Below are 24414 nucleotides of genomic sequence, written 5' to 3'. Positions count from 1 at the left end.
ACCTGGGATGGGGGTGAACGGCAGGTGCAGAAACGCAGTCTGTCGTGTGGACGGGAGCCTCCTGTGGGCTGGGAAGCCAGGCTGGCTTCTCTGCCTGGGTAGTCTCAGGTCATCCAGAGTTAAACAGGAAAACAAAATCCAGCCTCTTGGAAACAAAGTGAGTTTGTGTGATACGTTGTAAAGTGGATCAGTGGACCCAAGATAATAACAAAAAGTAAAATACTAGGAAGCCATTAAAAATTACATTTGTGGAATGCTACTTAAGAGCATGTAAGATGTTCCCAATAATGACCGTAAAAGGTAGATGACAAAATACTGCATACAGCGTGATGTACCTTCTGAGGGTGTGTATGTATAAACACAGAGATACGCGCACAGAAGAAAGGAGGCTGCACGTAAGCAGATGTTTGCCTTTCAGGAACCTCAACTTACACATGATTTTTCAAATTTCTTTTAAAAAAATCTTGTCTAAATTTTCTTCATTGAAAAAAATGTTTTAGAATGAAGAGCGTGTTTTTAAAGAATTATTATACATTTACGAAAATAACCTGACTAGCATTTCATTAGGCATCCTCTTAGAAGGTCTATATTTCAGAGGAGGTGTGAGCTCTCTTGTGGTTCACACGCCCACGGTTTGCGAAAGACAAGGAGTCTGATTACTTTTTAAGCAGGGTTAGGACCAAACCCTTCTTTCCTTAAGTTGTTAAGAAGAATGAGCAAGCTTCTACAGAGTATGGGTTTTCTTTAATGCATGGGAACTTTTTGCTTTTTAAAGACTTCGTTGAAGATCTTTAAGAAGAGCAATACTTTGGCAAGAGGTGTTTTGCACATTGAAATCGAGCCCAGGAAAGTGGGTGTATATTCCTCGCAGGAAGAAAAGTTTTACTCTGAAGAAGCTACCAAAACAGTTGGCTTCTGTCAGAACTAATTTAGTAGATCTCTGCATTTAGATTTTGTTTCATTTTATTAAAAATAGAAACGGATAGAAGGTTGGCCACATTCTGATGCTTTGCCTTCCGTTCCTAGACTGAGGATAAAAACCGGCAGTTACAAGAGCGCCTGGAGCTGGCGGAGCAGAAGCTGCAGCAGACTTTGAGGAAGGCCGAGACGCTCCCCGAGGTGGAGGCCCAGCTGGCCCAGAGGGTGGCGGCGCTCTCCAAGGTGCTGCCTGGCTTTCGTTCGGGGTCCCATGGCGGGGTTTTGATTTTGACGGTGGTTGGTTCGTGTGCCTTACTTATCCTCGTTCCTCATGTCAGTGTGCCTAAATCCGTGAAAGAGCTCAGATCTGTGTTCAGTGCTATTTTGTCTGAGATCGGAACGCTTTTTAAATGTCAGGAATCATCCCCTTTTTTGTTATCCCTACATTAATTTCCCTCCAATTTTGTCAGGGATGTGTACTGTTTCCGGTGGGCTTGATCTAAGGTTCACTGCTTTTCAGAGTTATTAAGTCAACAACTCAAAGCTCAAGATAGAGGCTTTGGATAAAATTGGGTAAAATAAGGGTAGGGGCACCTGGCTGGCTCAGCCAGTGGAGCGTGCGACTCTCGATCTCACCGTTGTGAGGTGAAGCCCCACGTTGGGCGTAGAGATTACTTAAAAAAAAAAAAAAAAAAAAAAAAAAAAGAATTTTCCCAGAAATAGGAAAGTCCTATTCTCTTTTAAAGATAAAGTAAATTTATAATAAATGAATTTTTAAGTAACTCATTCATGGGTTCGACAAATACGGGCTGGGCATGTGTGAGACACAGCCCTGCCATCCCAGTCCTCGCACCTGCGGGGGTCGCCAGCAGGCAAGGACGCAGTGTCGAGCTGCGATGTGGTAGGTGCTGCGGTTGGGGGGTCCATGTGGGAAGAGGAAGCAGACAGTCCGACCTTCCGGGGCCCAGGGAGCCTGTAGGAGCGCGCCCTTCGGTACTTCCATCTCACCTGGCTCCAGTTTGCTGAGGGCCCGGGTGAGAAGGGGGCAGGACAGACCCGGGTGCTGTTCTTGACAGCTGATGTCGGTCGGTCAGACGGCATCTGGCACTCACCAGACCGTTCCTGAGAGCGAGGTCATTGCTAACAGCTGTAACAGCCTCTCCTTGGTGATCTGCGTGTAAAGTCTCCATTTCTTTTCTCCCCCTGTCATCTCTCCTGTCCCTGGTCGGCCTTGTAGTCTGACCTTTTGTCTTCTGGAAACTCTGCTGCTAAGGAAGCTAAACTGTCCGAACTCACTTCCCAGCTTAGGAAGGTAGCATGTGTGCATTGCTCTGTGGTGCTTGCTGCTTCCTGCTGTTCATGCTGACTGAGCACAGGCCGTCTGAGGGTGGGGAGAAAGCCCCACCTCCGGAGACGGGGCCGGGCTGGGGAGAAGCCCCTCTCCTCTGGCAGAGTCCGTCACCAGCACCGGCCGGGCCTGGGTCACCGGCGTGGGGAGGCCGGCTGCTTCACACTGTGACGCCTGAGGCCGCACAGGGTGTGTTCCCGGCGGGAGGAGAGGATGTCCACGCCAGCCGGTGGGAGAGCCCGCGCAGAGCATGTGGTGCTTGTGGCTACCGCGGTCGCACACAGCATGCTGGCACTGACGGGGGGCCGCCCGCCGAGCTGACGGTGTTTCTGCCGACAGGCCGAGGAGAGGCACGGCAACATCGAGGAGAGGCTCCGCCAGATGGAGGCGCAGTTGGAGGAGAAGAACCAGGAACTGCAGCGGGTACGTGTCCGAGCAGAAAGGCCGCACGCCGCGCGCTACTTGAGCACAGGGCTCAGGTAGGGGGAGGCGGTGCCTCGTTCCCCGCCTCTCCCCACCCAGATGCTGGTCCCCTTCTCGATTCCGTCAGGTGCAGCGTTAGTGGCCTCCTCCGCGAGCTTTCTGCTGGTGGGGGCACCCACCACATGAACAGTGTTATGTCAGCATTGGTGGCGGGGGAGGAGAGCGGTGCCCCCTGGGCAGTGCTGCCAGGGTGCGGGGACCCCACATCCCGCTGCTCTGACGAACTTGTCAGCGGAACTGCTCCACGTGCAGGTGGGATCTCACAGGTGCCCCTCAACCAAACTGGAGGTGCTGGCTGGGGACCCCTGAAACTCAGGGGAAGGCGCATCATCCTAGAGGATCAGTCTGCTCGCCTAGGACATGACATTGAGGTCCCGAATTCAGGTCACGGGCCTGACCTCCATCCTAAAATACTGAAGTATCGCTCCAGACATAAAGGCATAGGTCAGGACGGATATTCCTAAGAAGAGGAAACCCGAAATTGAGCTGTGATAGAGACGAGGTTCATGTCCGTTGAGTCCCCGGAGAGTTTTTGCTGGAGGAGTTGCTCAAATGTCAGTGTGGACAAACCAGGAACAGACCGGGCCGTGGCCCCAGGCAGCTGGCACCTCGCCATAGGCTGTCAGTCAAGGCCATCAGGTTTTGTTTTCACCAGAAATGTATGTGCTTGGCCAGTGGTTGCCGAGGGTCCCACACGAGCTTCTGGGAAGTGAGGATTCTGACTCCCGTCACAGGACTGCGTGTTGGTCAGCCCCTGCCCCCCCGTCACACACGCACACGCGTGCACACAGGCAGGCGCTCGCCTCTTAGAGAATTAGACTTTGGCTGTTTAGAGGGTGCACTTCATTGCTTTTCAGGACTGGATTGTCGTTTGAAAGGACAGGTGTTGAGATGGGGATTCTTTTATAACTAAGGCAATTCAAAGTAAACTTCTAAGCTGTTTTGCTTTAAAAATACTCGAATGCTGATTCCTTCTTGTGGGGTGTGCTGGGTCGTTTCCAAATGATGGTAGTTGCTGGAGGCGAGGTGTGATTCTCTGTGCTCTTTCACCCTCGCCAGAAGACAGGTGCCAGCACCCATGTTTCACAGACGAGGCCAGAGCACAGAGGCTTTGACTCTGCTGCCCAGGCTGTGGTGCTTCCTTGTGGGCTCACTCCTCCTACGTGGGCAGCGCGGCTGGAGGGCCCATCTCTACCCCGTCCCCGCTGCCGTCCGCCCGGGACAAGCCCCTGAGCCCTGTCCCCTGGCCCAGGTGATGCTCTCAGTGACCGTCCTAACCGCTGCCCTGAGTACTTCCTGTTCCCACGCCTCAGGTTTCGTCTTCCTTCAGGAGAGGGGGCAAACACAAGCTCTTTAAACCAGGAAATGGTTGATGGTTTGATAAACACAGACCTATCAACTTTGTTACTGCATTTTTAAATTCCTTGAGGCAATTAGTTGTAATCTTTGAATGTAAGTTATCATTACAGAACATTCAGGTGATGTAAGAACATAAAGAAAAACAGGTGAAAGTCTCTGTTGCCACTGAGTTTTTTCCAAAATTTTCTGAAATTTTGCTATGTAACTTGATTCATTACCCCCCCCCCCCCAAAACCAGAGCCAAGCTTCTGTTTATACACGGGAAAATTCCTCCCCCTTCCCGTGTGTAAATAAGCTGATCCCCTTAAAAATATGCTCGTTCCTGCATGTAAATCTGCCTTCCAAGTCATCTGAGAGTTAATAACTCGTGACATTCCCGCGGCCCCGTGAGTGCTTTGTTTAACAGAAATAGTGGGACCTTCTAATTAATGATCTTGGGGACTTGTCCCTGCATTTCTCTGCCGATACATCGGTGCTGGTGCACGAGTGGCCCAGGGATGGCAGTGGGGGAGGCCGGCCCAGGGCGGCACACAAGCGAGTCACACCATTGGTCTTTGGCACTTCGGAAATACTGATCATACCTTTTCTCTTTTGAAAAAAGTTTTAAATTTAAATTCAATTTAGTTAACAACATAGGGTATTACTAGTTTCAGAGGTAGAGTTCAGTGATTCGTTGGTTGCATGTAACACCCAGCGCTCATGACATCACGTGCCCTTAATGCCCGTCACCCAGTTACCCCAGCCCCCCACCGCCCTCCCCTCCAGCAGCCCTCAGTGTGTTTCCTAGAGTGAAGAGTCTCTTATGGTTTGTCTCCCTCTCTGGTTTTGTTTTATTTTTCCCTCCTTTCCCCTATGTTCATCTGTTTTGTTTCTTAAATTCCACATGAGTGAAATCATATGGTGTATGTCTTTCTCTGACTGCCTTACTTCCTTTAGCATAATACCGTCTGTCTAGTTCTGTCCACGTCATTGCAAATGACAAGCTTTCATTCTTTTTGGTGGCTGAGTAATATTCCACACACACACGCACACACACAACGCATCTTCTTTATCCATTTATCTGTCACTGTTGGGAATGCAAACGGGTGCAGCCACTCTGGAAAATAGTATGAAAGTTCCTCAGAAAGTTAAAAATAGAGCTACCCTATAACCCAGCAATTGCACTACTAGGTATTTACCCCAAAAGCTATAAACATAGTGATTCAAAGGGGCACTTGCACCCCAATATTTATAGCAGCAATATCCACAATAGCTAAACTATGGATCATACCTTTTCTTGAAGTTTGTAAACTTTCGTTTCTTCTCTCTTAGGCAAGGCAGAGAGAAAAAATGAATGAAGAACATAACAAGCGTTTATCAGACACTGTTGACAAGCTTCTTTCTGAATCCAATGAGAGGCTTCAGCTTCATCTTAAGGAGAGAATGGCTGCTCTGGAAGACAAGGTGGGACATTGAGAACATGCCCCGGGGGGCTCCCACCCTCCACAAAGAGAGTGTTCACACTCTGCTCCTGAGGAGTAATGCAGAACAGCGGGTGACAGACATTACAGAAAGTAGAAATTATTCTTTGACGTGGAAACAGGACAGACTGTTAATCCACTCACTGAATTGACTTCCAGTGTCCTGTCCTCACTCGACATGTGTGTATTACTCTTAGTCTAGAGCAGAAGTCTGTAAACTGGGTCTGTAAAGGGCAGAATTGTAAGTATCGTAGGCTTTTATTAATTGTGAATATGTGTAAAATAACCTCATGCTAGTCAATATAATTATCACAAAAGTAGCCATAGACCGTAGGTGACAAGTGGGTGTGGCTGTGTGCCAGTGACCCTTGATTTCCAGCACTGGGCAGTGGCCGGACGTCGCCTCCTTCACCAGCCCTGCACGAAACTGTGTTCAGCCCTCAGCCGCGATGCTCTTGCTTCGGGGGCTAATTTCTGTCCCGCTTATGAAGATGACAGTGTAGGAGCCTAGTGTTATATAAGGGGTTTAATCAGCTGAAAACAGACATTCTCCTTTTCCATCTCCTGCCTTCTCTCTTTTCATCTGGTTTGGAAAAAGTCTGAGCCTGGGCTCTTACAGCTGTCATCTTGGAAATACCTGAGCTGTAACCGGAGTGAAGAAGTGTCCTAGAATCTATGTCAGAGAAGTTCTGATGGCAACAGTTGGATTCCGGCTTGATAAAATCTATTCTGGCTACAGCCGTGTCCCTAAAGATGGGCCCAGAATCTTCCCTGAGATGGGCACTTGGAGTCATGCTCATTTCGGAGACACCAGTGATCACTGCTGATTACATGACACATTTGTTTTACGTAAAACCCATTATGAAATGCATAATTACCACGTAGGGTGGTTACCGCACTTCTCCTTGATCAGTGGGCCAGCCTTCATGTAGGAATGTCTTTATCTTAGATTTGAATTATACATTTGAAACTTACGTCAGGATTCCCAAGTAACTGATGAATTACAAAGCCTAAAATCTAGTACAAACTGGTTTAACTGATTAAAATAAGATTACTCCATGAACTCGTCATTCTTACATTTAGAAAATAGATCGGTGAAGAAATTTTACACGGACTCATTGTTAAAGGTTGTGACGTCACTGTCCGCATTTGCTCTGTGGGCGTGTAGGCCTGCTCATTGGTGTGGTCCTGTGACCCGTTACTTTTCTGTGGTACCGTATTATTTTACACAAAGGCGTGGCCATACTTGTATTGTGTGGAACATTTTCAAGAACCAACAGTAAAGTACTGTCTATATGTTTTTCAGAATTCTCTATTGAGAGAAGTTGAAACTGCGAAGAAGCAGTTGGAAGAAGCGCAACATGATAAGGTACTTTCCTCTCTAAATCCTTTGGAGAGCTGCTGAGACGTGAGTGGAGCAGAGTTCAGGGCTGCTGCAGTGGCTGCACATGTGCTCCTGGGGTCACAGGACCCCCGCGGCAGTCCGCTGCCATGAGCTTTCCAGCGGTCCTATGCGGGCATGGTTCAGGATTCGAGTCCTTTCTGGTTCGTTCGAAAGCGAACTGTTCCCGTAAACCTCTCATCTAGTGCAGTGCTGGCCAGCAGGAGGTTAACACGAGACACGTGTGTCGTCTAAAGTATTCTCGAAGCCGCATTTACAACCGTAAAGAGAAGCGGGTGAAGTTAAAGTTTACTTAACCCGATACGTGCATGTGGCACGCGGCTACTGCGTGGGCCGCATGGCTAGCGAGCTACTGGGTGACCTAAGAGTTCTGTCGGTTTTGCTCACTGTTCTGCGTGGACAGAAGTGAGGCTGAGCTACAAATGCTCTGTGCAAGACAAAAACAAAACAGAGAAGTATGCACAGTAGAGCGTGAGCATCATTCTCCCCACCACCCAAAAAGTTCTGCTTCTTGCTACAAAATTAGTAATTATTAATGGCTTGGTGTTTATTCTCTAAAAGTTGGCTATGACTGAGACCTAACAACTCTTTGTCCACTAGGGTTTATGCAGTTAATTTGGTGATCTGAGTGTTTATGTTTACTGTAGGGCTCTTGGAGAAAACTTGATCAAAATTAAATGTTGGGTGTTTGTAACTGCTAAATTTATCCTGTTGTGGTTATGCTCAGCATTTGAGCACACGTGATGCAAATCATTTTTCCATATTTTGTAATAGACTCATCATTAACCTACGGCGTTCGGTCTGTTTTGGGTGTACAGCACACGGACGCACAAGTCTGTACGTCACTCAGTGCTCACCACTGCGGTCACCTCCCGTCCCCAGACAGCATCACTGTAGGATCACTGGCCGTGTGCCCTGGGCTGCACTCTCCATCCCCGTGACTTACTGATTGTGAACTGGAAGCTTATACGTCTTCACCTCTTCATCCCCTTCATCGATGGCACCCCAGCCACATCCCCTCTGGCAACCACCAGTATATGCTCTGTGTTTAAGAGTCTGTTGATGCAGGAAAAAGATGGCGGAGGAGTAGGGGACCCTACTTCAGCTGGTCCCCGGAATTGAGCTGGATAACTACCAGACCACTCTGAGCACCCACGAATCCAGCCTGAGATGTAAGAAGATCTGGATCTCTACAAACAGAATATCGCAGGCAGTTGGTTGTGAGGTACGAAGCGGAGAGCCGTGATCCTGCGGGCAGATATCGGAGGATAAACAGCGGCGGGAGGGTGCCTGGACGTGGGGATCCTACACCGCCGGTGAGTGACAGCCTCGTGCGCTGCGGACGGGGCACAGACTCGCAGACCCGCAGACCGGTAGCGTTGGGAAAGGACTTTAGGGCAGCCCCCGGGGTGGAAAACCGGACCGGCGGGGTCGCGCGCACGCGAACTGCAGCCCCCCGCACAGAAACCGGAGCGACGGTCGCACGCACGCGAACTGCAGCCTCCGAGATGGAAACCCGGTGCGCCGGAGTCGCGCTGGTGAACTGCCACCCCCGGGGTGGAAACCCCGAGCGGCTGAGTCGCGCGCACGCGAACTGCAGTCCCCAGGACAGGGACCCCAAGCGGCGGAGTCGCGCACGCGTGAATTGGGAGCAGCTGGCGGTTTTAGAAGCACAAAGGGCAGAGACATGCCCCGACCTGGAGGCAGGACTGGGAGCGCTGCGGAGGGGTGCACAACCCAGGACGCTGCAGTTTATAGCAGCAGGGACAGAAACGGAGACAGTGTGGCCTGGAGAGCTCACTGAAGAACAGACTGAGGTCTCTCTGCTCTGAGGCAGAGGGTTGGAAACGGTCTCTTCTGCTCTGACTCGCGGAAGAGACGCGGAAAGCCGCCAGGGAAAGGCGCCAGGGAACAAAAGCCCCAAAGACTGATTCCCACTGAGCCCATCCCCCGCCACAGGGGCTCAGGGCAACTCCGCCCAAACAGGGTTGCCTGAGTAACAGCGCGGCAGGCCCCTCCCGCAGAAGACAGGCTGGGAAAACAAGAGGCCAGCAACCCTAAGGTCCCAAGAAAACAGGTGCATCTTGCTTGGGTTCTGGTCAATAATTTGGACTCTATACATTCCCTCAAACACCCATCAACAGAATGACTAGGAGGAGGAGCCCCCAAAACAGAAAAGACTCAGAGATTATGACTTATGCTGCAGATTTACAAATGGATGCAGACATAAACAAGATGTCAGAGATGGAATTCAGGCTAGCAATTGTGAAGACAGTGGCTAGAATGGAGAAATCAATTAATGGCAACATAGAGTCTCTAAGGGCAGAAATAAAAGGTGAATTGGCAGAACTTAAAAATGCTATCAATGAGATCCAATCCAACCTAGATAATCTAACAGCTAGGGTAACTGAGACAGAGGAGAGAATAAGCGACCTGGAAGACAGTATAATAGATAAAAAGGGAAAAGAGGAGGCCAGGGAAAAACAACTCAGAATCCATGAAAATAGAATCAGAGAAATAAATGACATCATGAGGCGTTCCAATGTCAGAATAATTGGAATCCCGGAGGGAGTGGAGAGAGAGAGAGGGCTAGAAGATGTATTTGAGCAAGTCATAGCTGAGAACTTCCCTAATCTGGGGAACGAAACAAACATTTGCGTCCTAGAGGCAGAGAGGACCCCTCCTAAGATCAAGGAAAACAGGCCAACACCCCAGCATGTAATAGTAAAACTCGCAAATCTTAGAACCAAGGAAACCCTCTTGAGGGCAGTTAGGGGGAAGAGATTCCTTACGTACAGAGGGAGGAACATCAGAATAACGTCAGACCTATCCACAGAGACCTGGCAAGCCAGAAAGGCCTGGCAAGACATATTCAGGGTACTAAACGAGAAGAACACGCAGCCAAGAATACTTTATCCGACAAGGGTTTCATTTAGAATGGATGGAGACATGCAGAGCTTCCACGACCGGCAGAAGTTAAAAGAATATGTGACCACTAAGCCGGCCCTGCAAGAAATATTAAGGGGGGTTCTATAAAAGGAGAAAGACCCCAAGAGTGATCTACAACAGAAATTTACAGGGACAATCTATAAAAACAACATCTTCACAGGCAACATGATGACAATTAATTCATATCTTTCAATAATCACTCTCAACGTGAATGGCCTAAACGCTCCCATAAAACGGCACAGGGTTGCAGATCGGATAAAAAGACAGGACCCGTCCATATGCTGTCTACAAGAGACTCATTTTGAACCTAAAGAGACATCCAGACTGAAAGTGAAGGGATGGAGATCCATCTTCCATGCCAGCGGACCTCAAAAGAAAGCTGGGGTAGCAATTCTTATATCAGACAAATTAGATTTTAAACTAAAGTCTGTAATTAGAGACACAGAAGGACACTATATCATTCTTAAAGGGTCTATCCAACAAGAAGATCTAACACTTGTAAATATCTATGCCCCCAACATGGAAGCAGCCATCTGCATAAGCCAACTGTTAACCAAAATAAAGAGTCATATTGATAACAATACGTTAATTGTAGGAGACCTCAATACTCCACTCTCAGCAATGGACAGATCATCTAAGCAGAAAATCAACAAGGAAACAAGAGCTTTGAATGATACATTGGACCAGATGGACCTCATAGATATTTACAGAACATTCCACCCTAAAACAACAGAATACTCATTCTTCTCGAGCGCACATGGAACTTTCTCCAGAATAGACCATATACTGGGTCACAAATCAGGTCTCAACCGATATCAAAAGACTGAGATTATTCCCTGCATATTCTCAGACCACAATGCTCTAAAACTGGAACTCAATCACAAGAAAAAATTTGGCAGAAATTCAAACACTTGGAAGCTAGAGACCACTCTGCTCAAGAATGTTTGGGTCAACCAAGAAATCAAAGAAGAACTTAAACAATTCATGGAAATCAATGACAACGAAAACACATGGGTCCAAAACCTATGGGATACTGCAAAGGCAGTCCTAAGGGGGAAATACATAGCCATCCAAGCCTCACTCAAAAAAATAGAAAAATCCCGAATTCACCAACTAACTCTACACCTTAAAGAACTAGAGAAAAAGCAACAAACGACGCCTAAGCCACGCATTAGAAGAGAAATAATTAAAATTAGAGCAGAAATCAATGAATTAGAAACCAGAAACACAGTAGATCAGATCAACGAAACTAGAAGTTGGTTCTTTGAAAGAATTAATAAGATTGATAAACCACTGGCCAGACTTATCCAAAAGAAGAGAGAAAGGACCCAAATTAATAAAATTATGAATGAAAGGGGAGAGATCACGACTTACACCAAGGAAATAGAAACAATTATTAGAAATTATTATCAACAACTATATGCCAATCAACTGAGCAATCTGGATGAAATGGAGGCCTTCCTGGAAACCTATAAGCTGCCAAGACTGAAACAGAAAGAAATTGACAACCTGAATAGGCCAATAACCAGTAACGAGATTGAAGCAGTGATCAAAAACCTCCCCAAAAACAAGAGTCCAGGGCCTGATGGATTCCCTGGGGAATTCTACCAAACATTCAAAGAAGAAATAATACCTATTCTACTGAAGCTGTTTCAAAAAATAGAAACAGAAGGAAAACTTCCAAACTCTTTCTATGAGGCCAGCATTACCTTAATCCCCAAACCAGGCAAAGACCCCATCAAAAAGAAGAATTTCAGACCGATATCCCTGATGAATATGGATTCCAAAATCCTCAACAAAATCCTAGCTAATAGGATCCAACAATACATTAAAAGGATCATCCATCACGACCAAGTGGGATTTATCCCCGGATGCAAGGGTGGTTCAACATTCGCAAATCAATCAATGTGATAGATCACATTAATAAGAGGAGGGAGAAGAACCATATGGTCCTCTCAATTGATGCAGAAAAAGCATTTGACAAAATACAACATCCTTTCCTGATTAAAACTCTCCAGAGTATAGGGATAGAGGGAACATTCCTCAAGCTCATAAAATCCATCTATGAAAAACCCACAGCGAATATCATCCTCAATGGGGAAAAGCTGAGAGCCTTTCCCTTAAGATCAGGAACACGTCAAGGGTGCCCACTCTCACCACTGTTGTTCAACATAGTACTAGAAGTCCTAGCAACAGCAATCAGACAACAAAAAGAAATAAAAGGTATTCAAATTGGCAAAGAAGAAGTCAAACTCTCTTTTCTCGCAGACGACATGATACTTTATGTGGAAAACCCAAAAGACTCCACCCCCAAATTACTAGAACTCATCCAGCAATTCAGTAATGTGGCAGGATACAAAATCAATGCACAGAAATCAGTTGCTTTCTTATACACTAACAACGCAACTGTAGAAAGAGAAATTAAAGAAACGATTCCATTTACAATAGCACCAAAAACCATAAGATACCTCGGAATAAACCTAACCAAAGAGGTAAAGGATCTATACTCTAGGAACTACAAAACACTCATGAAAGAAATTGAAGAAGACACAAAAAGATGGAAAAATATTCCATGCTCATGGATCGGAAGAATAAACATTGTTAAAATGTCTATGCTAGGGGCGCCTGGGTGGCTCAGTCTGTTGGGCGGCTGCCTTCGGCTCAGGTCCTGGGATCGAGCCCCGCGTCCGGCTCCCAGCTCGGTGGAGAGCCTGCTTCTCCCTCTCTCTCTGCCTGCCTCTCTGCCTACTTGTGCTTTCTCTCTCTGTGTCAAATAAATAAAATCTTTAAAAAAAAAAAAAAAAAAGTCTATGCTACCCAGAGCAATCTATACCTTCAATGCCATCCCGATCAAAATTCCAATGACATTTTTCAAAGTGCTGGAACAAACAATCCTAAAATTTGTATGGAATCAGAAAAGACCCCGAATCGCCAAGGAGATGTTGAAAAAGAAAAACAAAGCTGGGGGCATCACATTGCCCGATTTCAAGCTATATTACAAATCAGTGATCACCAAGACAGCATGGTACTGGCACAAAAACAGACATATAGACCAATGGAACAGAATAGAGAGCCCAGATATGGACCCTCACCTCTTTGGTCAAATAATCTTTGACAAAGCAGGAAAAAACATGCAATGGAAAAAAGACAGTCTCTTCAATAAATGGTGCTGGGAAAATTGGACAGCCACATGCAGAAAAATGAAACCCGACCATTCTCTAACACCATTCACAAAGATAAACTCAAAGTGGATGAAAGACCTCAATGTGAGACAGGAATCCATCAAAATCCTAGAGGAGAACATAGGCAATAACCTCTTTGACATCGGCCACAGCAACTGCTTTCAAGATACATTTCCAAAAGCTAGTGAAACAAAAGCAAAAATGAACTTTTGGGACTTCATCAAGATGCTTCTGCACAGCAAAGGAAACAGTCAACAAAACAAAGAGGCAACCCACAGAATGGGAGAAGGTATTTGCAAATGACACTATAGATAAAGGGCTGGTATCCAAAATCTATAAAGAACTTCTCAAACTCAACACTCAAAAAACACATAATCAAGTCAAAAAGTGGGCAGAAGAGATGAACAGACACTTCTCTGAAGAAGACATACAAATGGCTAACAGACACATGAAAAAATGTCATCATCATTAGCCATCAGGGAAATCCAAATCAAAACCACACTGAGATACCACCTTACACCAGTTAGAATGGCCAAAATGGACAGGGAAAGAAACAACAAATGTTGGAGAGGTTGTGGAGAAAGGGGAACCCTCTTACACTGTTGGTGGGAATGCAAGTTGGTACAGCCACTTTGGAAAACAGTGTGGAGGTTCCTCAAAAATTTAAAAATAGAGCTAACCTATGACCCAGCAATTGCACTACTGGGTATTTACCCCAAAGACACAGATGTAGTGAAAAGAAGGGCCATATGCACCCAATGTTCATAGCAGCAATGTCCGCAATAGCCAAACTGTGGAAAGAGCTGAGATGCCCTTTAACAGATGAATGGATAAAGAAAATGTGGTCCATATATACAATGGAATATTACTCAGCCATCAGAAAGGATGAATACCCAACTTTTACATCAACATGGATGGGACTGGAGGAGATTATGCTAAGCGAAATAAGTCAAGCAGAGAAAGTCAATTATCATATGGTTTCACTTATTTGTGGAACATAAGGAATAACATGGAGGACATTAGGAGAAGGAAGGGAAAAATGGGTGGGGGGAATTGGAGGGAGAGATGAACCATGAGAGACTATGGACCTGAGAAACAAACAGGGTTTTAGAGAGGAGCGGGGAGGGGGGATTGGTTAGCCCAGTGATGGGTATTAAGGAGGGCACGTACTGCATGGAGCACTGGGTGTTATACGAAAACAATGGATCGTGGATCACTACATCAAAAACTAATGATGTATTGTATGGTGACTAACATAATAAAATTAAAAATTACAAAAAAAAAAAAAGAGTCTGTTGATGCAGATCATTTTGAATCCTGAAAGAGATGGCTACAGTGGACGTCCTTTGTTCTTTTGTAGGATCAGCTTGTCCTAAATGTGGAAGCACTGAGAGCTGAATTAGACCAGACAAGACTGAGAGGCGCGCCCCTTCATCACGGGTATGACATGTACCAGTTCACGGAGATGTTCCAGATGAGGCCGAGGGCCGCTTCCCTTTGCTGTGCGTATGACCCGAACCAGCCCGCAAATACAGACTAGATGAACCGTGGGCCTGACCTGGACCAGTTCACACATGCCTGTTTTAGCACTGTGTGGGCCTGTAAGAGTGTGCCTTTGGTCATATGGAGCTGGTAGCTAGCTTAGTGGCAGGCAAGAGGGAAAGGTTAGGTTTGGGCACCTAGGGGGACTCGGAGTCCTGTCATCGACCAAGCTCACAGCTGCGGGCGGAGGTTTGGAAGGTAGGGGATGATTAGTTCCTGCGTGGGCAGGTGAATTTGCAGGCCCCCGGAGTGTGGCGCTGCTGGTGTGGGGCCAGGGGGACGGAGCCCAGCCTGTCAGATGAGGGCCCTCTGCACCTGGGAGCGGTAGGCCCCTCCACAAGGTCGCTGAAGTCACCAAGGGAGTGGCTGCACAGCCAGAACTGTGGGGATGCCTTGACATTCGTGGTCTTGGCATAGCGCTTGTAGTTTTCTACATTTTTTAAGGGACTGAAGGAGAATGATGTGTAGTTGCCTTAACCTATTGGGACAGCTCAGAGTTGGCGGCTGTGGGAGCAGGTCACCCAGCCCGTGGGCCTAGCAGGTCGCCCCGCATCCTGCAGGTAGTGTAAGTGCCGTGAAGGTGCTGCAAGGTTTGTTTGCCCCGTTGTAGGACGTGGTCATCACGTGAGTCACGCTTGAATGAGAGCTGCTGGAGTAGCTGACGGGCCCCCCCTAGTCTGCAGGAAGCCGGCTCCGGCTCGGGTCGCAGGCGCACTCAGGCTGCGCAGCTGTTTCTGCGATTGCAGACGTGGGCTCTCCGGAAGGTCGAGGGTATCTTGCGGCTGTCCCCGTTGAGCCTGTATGTAGGAAGGAGAAGGACGCATCAGGGAAGGCAGAGTCACAGAGAGGCAGAGCTGGAAGCTGTCCCTGTCTGTGGAACCACCGGAGGGAGAGCTTGGAGGAGCGTGAGTGTGTGTCCAGAGAGGGAGGTGTGCAGGATCAGGGCACAGAGCAGGTTTGCTGATAGAGAGCCTCGCTGGTGAGAGGCCAGGGTCTTGAGTGTCGCTGCTCAAGGGCTTGCAGATATGTGTGTGAGGAGGCCCGCGGGAGCAAACAGAGGAGGACGAGGTGGACACAGCACCCGCCACTCTTGCAGAAGTTGGAGTCCTGAAGGGAAGGGGCTGTGCGGGAACCTGAGGGGTGGCACCGTGGGATGGTGTGACGACAGAGAAGTCTGCGTGTATCTGCCTGTCCTGTGTGTGCTAGCAAACGTGAAGGATAGAGGGGCAGAGGGAGTGGCCATGGTCACGGGCGGCTGTGTGGTCCGAAGACTGTGGGCAGGAGGCTGACGGAGGAAGGGGTGTGTTCCAAGCAGTCTCATGTAGAGGTCTCACCCCCGGTGGCAGACGAGAGGCTTGTAGGAGCTGAGACGGAAGAAGTGTCGCGGTAAGCACGGGCGGGCCATGGGGTCGGGACTGGAAAGATGGCTGGCAGCCGGCAAGCCCGGCCCCCCTGGTCTTGTTGGCGTGACCTTCTCCAGCAGGAAGATACAGTCTAGGTTGCAGAGACAGGCTTCCACACACAGATGGGGCCGATGGGACAGAGCTTGGGGACACGACCGGATGCAGGGTGGCGGGCTTGGGAGGAAGTGAGCCCCGGAAAGGAGTCAGAATTCAGTGACACTCGTGACCTTCGGAGGATCTGTGAACCACCCCACATCACACTCGGGCGGTTTTGTGCGTGTAGCTCCCGCCGATTCTGCAATGTGCCGTGGCCCCAAAGCGGCCGTGCTCGAACTCCTGCTGAGCGCAGGCGGGCGGCTTCAGGAAGCAGGGACTAGAGGAGGGGAAGGGAGGCTGTGGCCAGCAGCACCGTCCGGCACACTGGATGAAGACGTTCCTTTAAAAGCCACAGGGAGGTGTGTAGAGCGCAGGTGGAGGAGGCAGCCCGTCGGAGCGGCCCTGTCTGCGGACCACGCGGGGAGGCACCAGGGGTCCCTTCTTGAATTGACCTTAATCAGATGAGTGGGTCCTGTCGCCCAGGATCTTAAGGATTTCTGAAAACGAAGGCAGTCGCTCCTCTTTCCCAGGGAGCAAGGAGCCACTGGACTCCGTGCCGGGGTCAGGGCGCAGGGGGTGAGGCCAAGGCCGGGCGTGCGGGCTGGCACCTGCCGCCCTCCTTCACCTCTGCTGACCAGTTCTTGTCCAGAGCCTTTCCTGAGGGGCGCCGCTAACGGCCCGCTTCAGCATCTCCCTCCTAGGTGCCCAGGGCTCCATCTGCCTTCCCTTGGACTTCTCCAGCCGAGGGAGTGGGTTGTCTGTCGGTCTAACTGCACGCAGGTCTGTGCTCTTGACCTGGAAACGCCAGGTGTGCTGCCACACGCAGTTCACATAAGCTGTGAGTTGGGGTTCAGAAGGTTTCTGCCGCCGGTGACCTCAAAGCGCCTGTCAGCGGCAGGTGTAGGGATCCCCGTGGTCGCTAGGCCTCGCACCGTGGGACGCTGGCAGTTGAAGGCCAGCGTGATGGGTCGGTATGCTTCCTGGGAGAGAAGGGGGCACAGAGATGCAGGACAGCGGGCCTGGGGCTGGGTTCTGAGCTGGAGAGCACGTCCACCCTCTGGCTCCCAGACAGCTGGGCCGTGGCGCGCTCACCTGCCTGTGCAGGGCATCTGCCCTGCTTTTCCTGGGTGTCCAGGTGTTGCACCTGCTGGGACGGAGACACTCTCCACAGAGCGTGGGCAGTGGGCTATAGGAGCAAGGGGAACAGATGCCCTCCTTGGAGACCTTTTTCTGTGAAATCCAAACTGACAGGTTCTGGCTTGGCTGACAAAGCTCACAGTTCATTTTTCTCCCAGTAACGACCTTTTTTTTCCCGTGTTTCAGCCGACCGCACTTGGGCAGTGTCCCTGATTTCCGGTTCCCTGTGGCAGACGGCCCCATGGACTCCTACAGCAGCAGCGCGGTGTTGCGGCGCCCCCAGAAGGGCCGTCTGGCCGCTCTGCGAGATGAGCCTTCCAAGGCAAGGGCCTCCGTCCCCAGTGGGCTCTCGGGCCCCCCCACCTCCGTGAAGGTCACCTACCTTGTCCCCTGGCTTGGAGGCTGTTCTGGAGTCACACTGCCGATAGGTCACTTTCTCTCTCTCCTCACCCCATTCTTCTTTTGCGGGCTACGAGTCTACTTTTAGGGCTTTTTTTCTTTTTGAAGAGTAGAAATGTGGATAAAGCATGACTTACGGTTAAGCACGGCACAGTGCTGATTAGTACAGTTTTGAGATATTAAGAGTAAACACGTGTTCATCCTTAAGCAAAAAGAATGCACATTTGGAAGTTTACATTCATGCTTTTGTCTGGTCAGCAGCATGTGTCTTTATAGACATGTCTGTGTTTTGAGCGCCCGTCCTCATTGAACGACTTTGGGCCAGGCGTCACGGTAGCCCTGGGGCTGCAGCGGTAAGGACAGACGAGAGGCCGGGCCGTCTGCGTGCACAGCCTCTGCGTGCAGCGAGGGGAGGCCAGGCAAGGGAAAGTCAGATGCGTACATCTATCAGTTATCTGCTGCTGTTTAACAACTTGCAGTGGAGCTTAGTGGCTTAGAGCGAACAGTCAGTAGTTCACAGTGTCTGTGAACTTAGGAGGGTTTAGCAGGGTGTTTCTGGCTCAGGGTCTCCTGAGGTTGCGCCACCGGAAGGCCCACCTGGGGTTGGAGGGTGCGCTTTCAGCTCCCTTGCCTGGCTGTGGTGGGAGGCCTCAGGTCCTCGCCATGGGACCTCTCCACAACAGGAAGTCTGTCTCCTGAGGTGAGGAGGACCACAGGGTCGTGGAGGCTAGTGTGGGGCCTCGGCCCCGCACACAGGTCGGCGGGCCCATCAGACACCCGGGGGGACATGTCGGGTGGGCAGTTGGATACTCCAGTCTGGGCCTGAGGAGGCCTTGACTGGAGAGAAGGATTGAGGCCAGGACACACCTGTGGCACCTAGATAAAGTCACCGAGTGGGCACCTGTGGGTAGACCCAAGGTCCAAGGATAGTGCTCCAGTGCTCCCCAGTGCACAAGTGGAGACGGAGCAGTGAGCCCAGTGTGCAAGGTGCTCGGGGGAGGGGAGAGCGGCAGGCCCGGTCCCACTGCTGGGCCGGGCAGCGTGGAGGTCAGGGGCAGTGGTGGACTAGTAGCATGGGGCTCGCTGGCGAGCTGGGGCCAGTTCTGGGGGAGCCCGCTTGCGACAAGCTCCAGTGTCTGGAGGCGAGGATGCGTAGACAGAATAGGGGCAGCGTTCTGGAGAGCGGGTATTCTGGTTGGGAGCAGAGACGCAGTGGTAGCTGGAAGGAGCCCTGGGGTAAAAGTTCAGTGGTTTCTGTTTTGTTCGTTTGGAGGGAGAAGGGAGAAAACATTTTTAGGCTGACGTGAATGAACTGGTAGAAAGTTGATTATCCAGAGAGAGGGCAGAATGACGTTCTTGAGTACGCGAGGGCCGGGCCTTGTGCCTACAGGTAGGGCTGTCCCCAGGGATGGGGCCAGCGCCCCGCTGAGAGTGAGGAGGGGCACGGCGGGTGTGGAGGGAGGGGGGCAGGAAAGCCCCAGGAGAGCCTCTGCTTGCACCCCTGCACAGCACTGTGTGCGGTCGGTCCTGTGTGTGGTGCCTGCAAGCACCTGCTTGCTCGGACCGGGGGGTTTGGGCTCAGCGTGTCGGCGTCTCTGCCGCCTGAGGGCACGTGCTGCATCCTCACCACTCAGCCTCAGGAAGGGAGGGCGGGAGCCTCGGGCAGCTCCAGGTCCCCCGCGTTGGGACACCGGTGAGACATGAGGGCCACTGAGGCGCACCCAGCCCCCGGGGATTTCATGGGTTTTTTTATTTCCCATGAGAGTGGCTGACTGGCACCGAGATACTGTTTTAATTTTCAGATTCTGTTTCTGAGCTGGTCGTCCCACCATGTGGATGTCGTCACAGAAATGCGTCCACCGCGGGCGTGAGCCTTGCAGGCAGTCTGGGCGATAGGCTGCCCCCCTCGCCCTGCGCCTCAGATACTGCTTGTTGCCCCGCAGATGTCAGCAGCTCGGAGGGACAGCCCGCTCCCCATTTCTTTGGGGCTCCCGTTTGGAAACTTCCAGGGTTTCGGATAGATTTCCTTGAAGTTTCTGTAACTGCTGTTGTTACCTTCCGTCTTGCTGAGATTCAGTTTTCTTATTTGTAGGTACAGACTTTGAATGAACAGGATTGGGAGCGTGCCCAGCAAGCTAGTGTGCTGGCAAATGTGGCACAGGCGTTTGAGAGTGATGTCGACGTGTCTGATGGTGAAGACGATAGGGACGCTCTCTTCAGTTCGGCTGCTCTGCTGTCGCCCAGTGGGCAGGCCGATGCCCAGACGCTGGCCATGATGCTTCAGGAACAGCTGGATGCCATCAACAAAGAGATCAGGTACAGACGAGCGGTCTCTGGGGAGTGGTATCACGCTCGGAAAGTCTGGAACAAATACTGTGAACGCTTTCTCTGTCCCGCGATAATAAAACTACTTCCCTTCTGTTGTAAGAATTAAGTTTTGAGATTGCCCTCGATTATAACAGTTAACCAGGGGAGAAGAGTGTTCACCTCGAATTCCAAATTAGCAGAGAATGGTTGATGTGAATCCAGAAACTCAGAGGAGGCTGGCTGAAAATTCCATCAAATAAGACTTTAGTTTGAATTCAGCCTTAAAAAAAATCACTCCACCTTTTCATCTGATCTAGACACCTAAGTGTTTGGGAATTCCCAGTTGCTTCATGGATTGGTTCTTCAATTATGTCAGGGTTCCTGATTTCCAGTTGAAGAATTTGATCTATAAACATGCAGCTTTGCTCTAAGAATTGTAAGATTCACATAGCCCATTGTGCAGGAAGAGAGTTGCCAGCAGGCCCCCATCAGAATTTCAGTGTGCGTAAGTAAAATCAGGCGCAAATGACGGGAAGCAACTTTGTAGGACTCAGTGGAAGGTTTACTTTGTGGTGTTCTAAAATCAAGTCTACTAAGAAGGTAAATTAGCGTTGGAGCGAGTGTTTCTGGAGTCTGCTGATGGGAATATGGTCGAAGCAAGCAGAGATTTGTTGGGCAAATGCATTCATGTGTTTGCTGGGGGAGCCAGGCTGACTGTGCGCTTTTGTTCTAGGCTGATACAAGAAGAGAAGGAGAGCACGGAGCAGCGGGCAGAGGAGATTGAGAGCCGAGTGGGCAGCGGCACTTTAGACAGCCCGGGTCGGTTCAGATCGGTGGGCACTGCCCCCCCGCACCCCACGTCCACGCTCACAGGCCCCTCCCCTCCGCACAGCGGGCGCTCCACCCCGCGAAGGGGCCCACACAGCCCCGCCAGGGAGGTGGACAGACTGGGGGTCATGACTCTAGTGAGTATTTGCCAACTCTTCTGGCTGATGCGCTCCCCACCCCAGCCCCTGACTTCCGTCTCAGGCTCGACAGATACGCTTTGGTCTGGTTTTTTACCCAGAAAGAAATCAGGTTCATTTGTTACACTCAAAGATTCAAGGTTTTTTTGTTTTTTTTTTAAAGATTTTATTTATTTATTTGGCGCAGAGAGACAGCGAGAGAGGGAACACAAGCAGAGGGAGTGGGAGAGGGAGAAGCAGGCTTCCCGCTGAGCAGGGAGCCCGGTGCAGGGCTCGATCCCAGGCCCCTGAGATCATGACCTGAGCCGAAGGCAGACGCTTAATGACTGAGCCACCCAGGGCCCCAGGTTCAAGATATTTTAAACTAGCTAGTGTTTAATCACTCAGCAATAGCACAGGGAAAAGTTAATTGTAGTGTTTGGTTGACTGGTGTAGCATGTCATCATGAACTCATCAGAGTTTTTATTTGTGTAACTGGACACCGTGGGCCTGTGCAGCTCGAAGGGGAATATTCTTCTAGGAATAGATGGTTTCATAAAAGTCAACGCAGAGCGTCTTCGTAGTGTGTAGAAAACTCACAGAAGGAGTCGCTGCTGTCCTCTGCATTAGAGATGCCCAACTGGAGGGTACAGGACGCACAGTCAGAAAAATAAAGCTTAAATGGGTTCTCTCGATGATGTGCTCGACCGCATGCTTGACGCCAGCTGTGTGTGTGAGGCCAGGACGGCCCCAGCGCAAGCCGCACGCCTGCACGGCTTCCTGCGGAGGCCCGGGCCATCCTCGCTCGTCAGGGTCTGGAAATGCAGTGACCCTACGGTTTTCCGTGACAAGTGTGCAGCTCTAGAGAATGTTTTATAACTTCCCTGTGTGTGTAGCTTAGGTTTTATGAGCACGTTGGCTTCCCACGCAAACTCATGTTTTCAGCATTCTGCTTTTCAACTGCACTTCTGTCTGTCAGGATCTTCCCTGTCCATTCTTGTTTTTAGCCGCATTGTTCGCCGGCATGTAATTAAATCAGCCACGAATCACTGCAGCGGCATCTGGAGCGGTAGCGAGTCGGTTTTGTGGTTTTCCGACGTGCTATTTTTATAATTCAATCATTAGCTAATTAATATTTCCAACTGTTTGATGGTTTTGTGCTTTCATGCTTCCTTCCAGAGAGTTTGTAAGAGTAGTTATAAAGAATAGTTGTGTTTGTTTTTTCCCCCGTGTTTGTGATTCTGTGTATGCCGGCCGACAGTGTATCTGCTTCGTGGCTGGTTTCGGTGTCCTGTCTCATCCTTTGGTTTCTCACTGTGAGTGCAGACCTCAGCCTCCTGCCCCGGCCGGTATTCGGTTCATCCGGCCCCTTGCCGTAGTGCCCCCCACAACATGCGCAGGTGGCAGGACTCTGTGGTCCACGGTGTGTGTGTGGGGTCAGTCGTGGCTCGTTGTGTGGTTTCTGCCTGATCTTCGTTTCTCATTAAATAGTGGGGTTTTTCCTTCCCCCGGTAGTGATACGTTTTAATTAGTGTGTCACTGTTTTATAGATGTGGGAAAGGGCATGATACAGGTGAATCAGGAGTGTTTTTACTCAGAGCTATGTAGGAGATACGTAACTCGTAAGTGTTTCGTACATAAAGAACTAAGGCGCTAAGCATAGATTAACGGAAGCCTGACACAAACGGCGTACGTTCTGGTTTTTTTTTTTTTTTTTAAAGATTTTATTTATTTGACAGAGATAGCGAGAGCAGGAACACAAGCAGGGGGAGTAGGAGAGGGAGAAGCAGAGTCCCCGCTGAGCAGGGAGCCCGATGTGGGACTCGATCCCGGGACCCCAGGATCATGACCTGAGCCGAAGGCAGACGCTTAACGACTGAGCCACCCAGGGGCCCTACGTTCTGGTTTTGATGCTTGTATTCAGCTGGAAATCTCATCAACTTACCGGCATGTGTACTTTCTGCCTTCACAGACGGGTTTTCACGTGTACGGAATCATAGAAGGTAGAGGTGCCGCGTGCCATTACGCTGGTGCCTATTCTTACAGATCCGCGCGGGGCACTCTGCTTTAAACAATGCACTTATTTTTGGAAAGGTTTAAATCAGTTCTAGGTGAGGATTTGACATTACCGTCCCACAGGTCGTTCCCCAGAGCAGGTTTGCTGGGTGCTGGAGTAGGTATGTGGGAACTTCCGCGTCAGGAGGTTGATATTATAAAAGTGCAGCGTGGTTTTCAGTAAGGAAAACAGACTCAAGAAGAGTTTAGAACACAGCTGTTCGGTCCCTGTGTTACACAGAATGCCGTATTTTAATCAGTTGTGTGTGTTAAAATGGAATTTATCTCCCGCGTAATAATTTATAGCATTTCTCTAGTAAATCTTGAATAACCTATTATGTTTAAATTTGTCGTAAGAAAAAGTTCTATTTCCAGTTATGTCGTTCCTGAACAAGTTTTATCTCACTTATATCTGTCCTGTTTTTCTTTTTTTAATATATTTGCCTGTTCTGGTCCTTGAATTTCTAACTTCAGCGTGTGCAGTAAATCTGATTTCTCTTCATTTCTTTGCATGCCTCTATCAGCCTAGTGATTTAAGGAAACATCGTAGAAAGGTAAAATTTTTAGTAGCTGAACATTCCTCTGTTTGTCTGTGACATGGAAGAGTGCCCCTCATTCCCCAGGAGCGCGCCCTAGTGCAGCGCACAGCCCGCGCGTCCGAGGGAGTGCGTGGCGGTCGCCCTCGCGAGCCGAGCTGGTCTTCCCACAGCACCGCGACAGACGGGGGCGCTCTCCTTTCTCTCACGGGTGTCTGCTCGCTGTATACTTAGTTAGACCAGACACCATAGTTTGGTTTTTTAAGATTTTATCTATTTGTCAGAGAGAGAGAGCACGAGCAGGGGGAGAGGCAGGCAGAGGGAGAGGGAGAAGCAGACTTCCTGCCGAGCAGGGAGGCTGACGTGGGGCTCAATCCCAGGACCCCGGGATCATGACCTGAGCCGAAGGCAGACACTTAACTGACTGAACCTCTCAGGCACCCCAGACATAATCGTTTTCAAAAAGAGAAATTATGGAAGCAGAGCCATAGCTTTTAGAGCCGGGCACCACCATCACAGCCGGCAGCAGTGAGCCCCTGCTGTGTGCCCAGCGCTGCGCTGAGTGCTTCATGAGCCTGTTCCTGACCCTGCATGCGTCCCCGTGAGGCGCAGGTTATGTTGTGACCCCATTTCCCAGGTGCGGAGACCGGGGCCTGAGGCCGCGGGGCGGTACGGATTTGTCTGCTCGCCTCCTGCACGGGCCTCGGGGCTTCTCCTCTGTACACATGACCGCGGGGCGGGTCTCCCCATTTTCAGAGGAAGTACAGCTCCTCAGGGGACAGATCCCTTGACCAGAGTGTCTTCCTCGTAACTGTTGTGCTTTGCTCCCTGGACTGTGTGTACCCCCACCCCAACCCCGCCTGGCCGTGCGCTGACAGGGCGGCGCCTCTGCTA

The 24414-nt window shown here is 49.9% G+C and overlaps 1 protein-coding gene across 9 annotated transcripts in view; it reads left to right on the top strand.

Annotated features, from left to right (window-relative positions):
• The window catches only part of PPFIA1 (PPFI scaffold protein A1), a 90629-nt gene that overhangs the window by 40337 nt on the left and 25878 nt on the right, over positions 1-24414 (top strand). For 4 of the 9 annotated variants that reach the window (XM_078057649.1, XM_078057645.1, XM_078057647.1 and 1 more), the window contains exons 9-18: positions 1027-1161; positions 2156-2230; positions 2606-2689; positions 5420-5551; positions 6875-6937; positions 14462-14541; positions 17466-17601; positions 19771-19994; positions 20719-20950; positions 23509-23538. In XM_078057649.1, coding sequence (XP_077913775.1) covers positions 1027-1161; positions 2156-2230; positions 2606-2689; positions 5420-5551; positions 6875-6937; positions 14462-14541; positions 17466-17601; positions 19771-19994; positions 20719-20950; positions 23509-23538 — 1191 coding nt within the window. The remainder of the gene's footprint in view (positions 1-1026; positions 1162-2155; positions 2231-2605; positions 2690-5419; positions 5552-6874; positions 6938-14461; positions 14542-17465; positions 17602-19770; positions 19995-20718; positions 20951-23508; positions 23539-24414) is intronic. The other 5 variants (XM_078057652.1, XM_078057648.1, XM_078057651.1 and 2 more) reach the window with 3 other exon arrangements.

The sequence above is a fragment of the Halichoerus grypus genome, chromosome 11, assembly GCF_964656455.1.
Source record: "Halichoerus grypus chromosome 11, mHalGry1.hap1.1, whole genome shotgun sequence".
In the NCBI taxonomy this organism is placed as follows: domain Eukaryota; kingdom Metazoa; phylum Chordata; class Mammalia; order Carnivora; family Phocidae; genus Halichoerus; species Halichoerus grypus.
The sequence above is the reverse complement of the archived record's forward strand: the minus strand, read 5'-3'. Positions and strand labels throughout refer to the sequence as shown.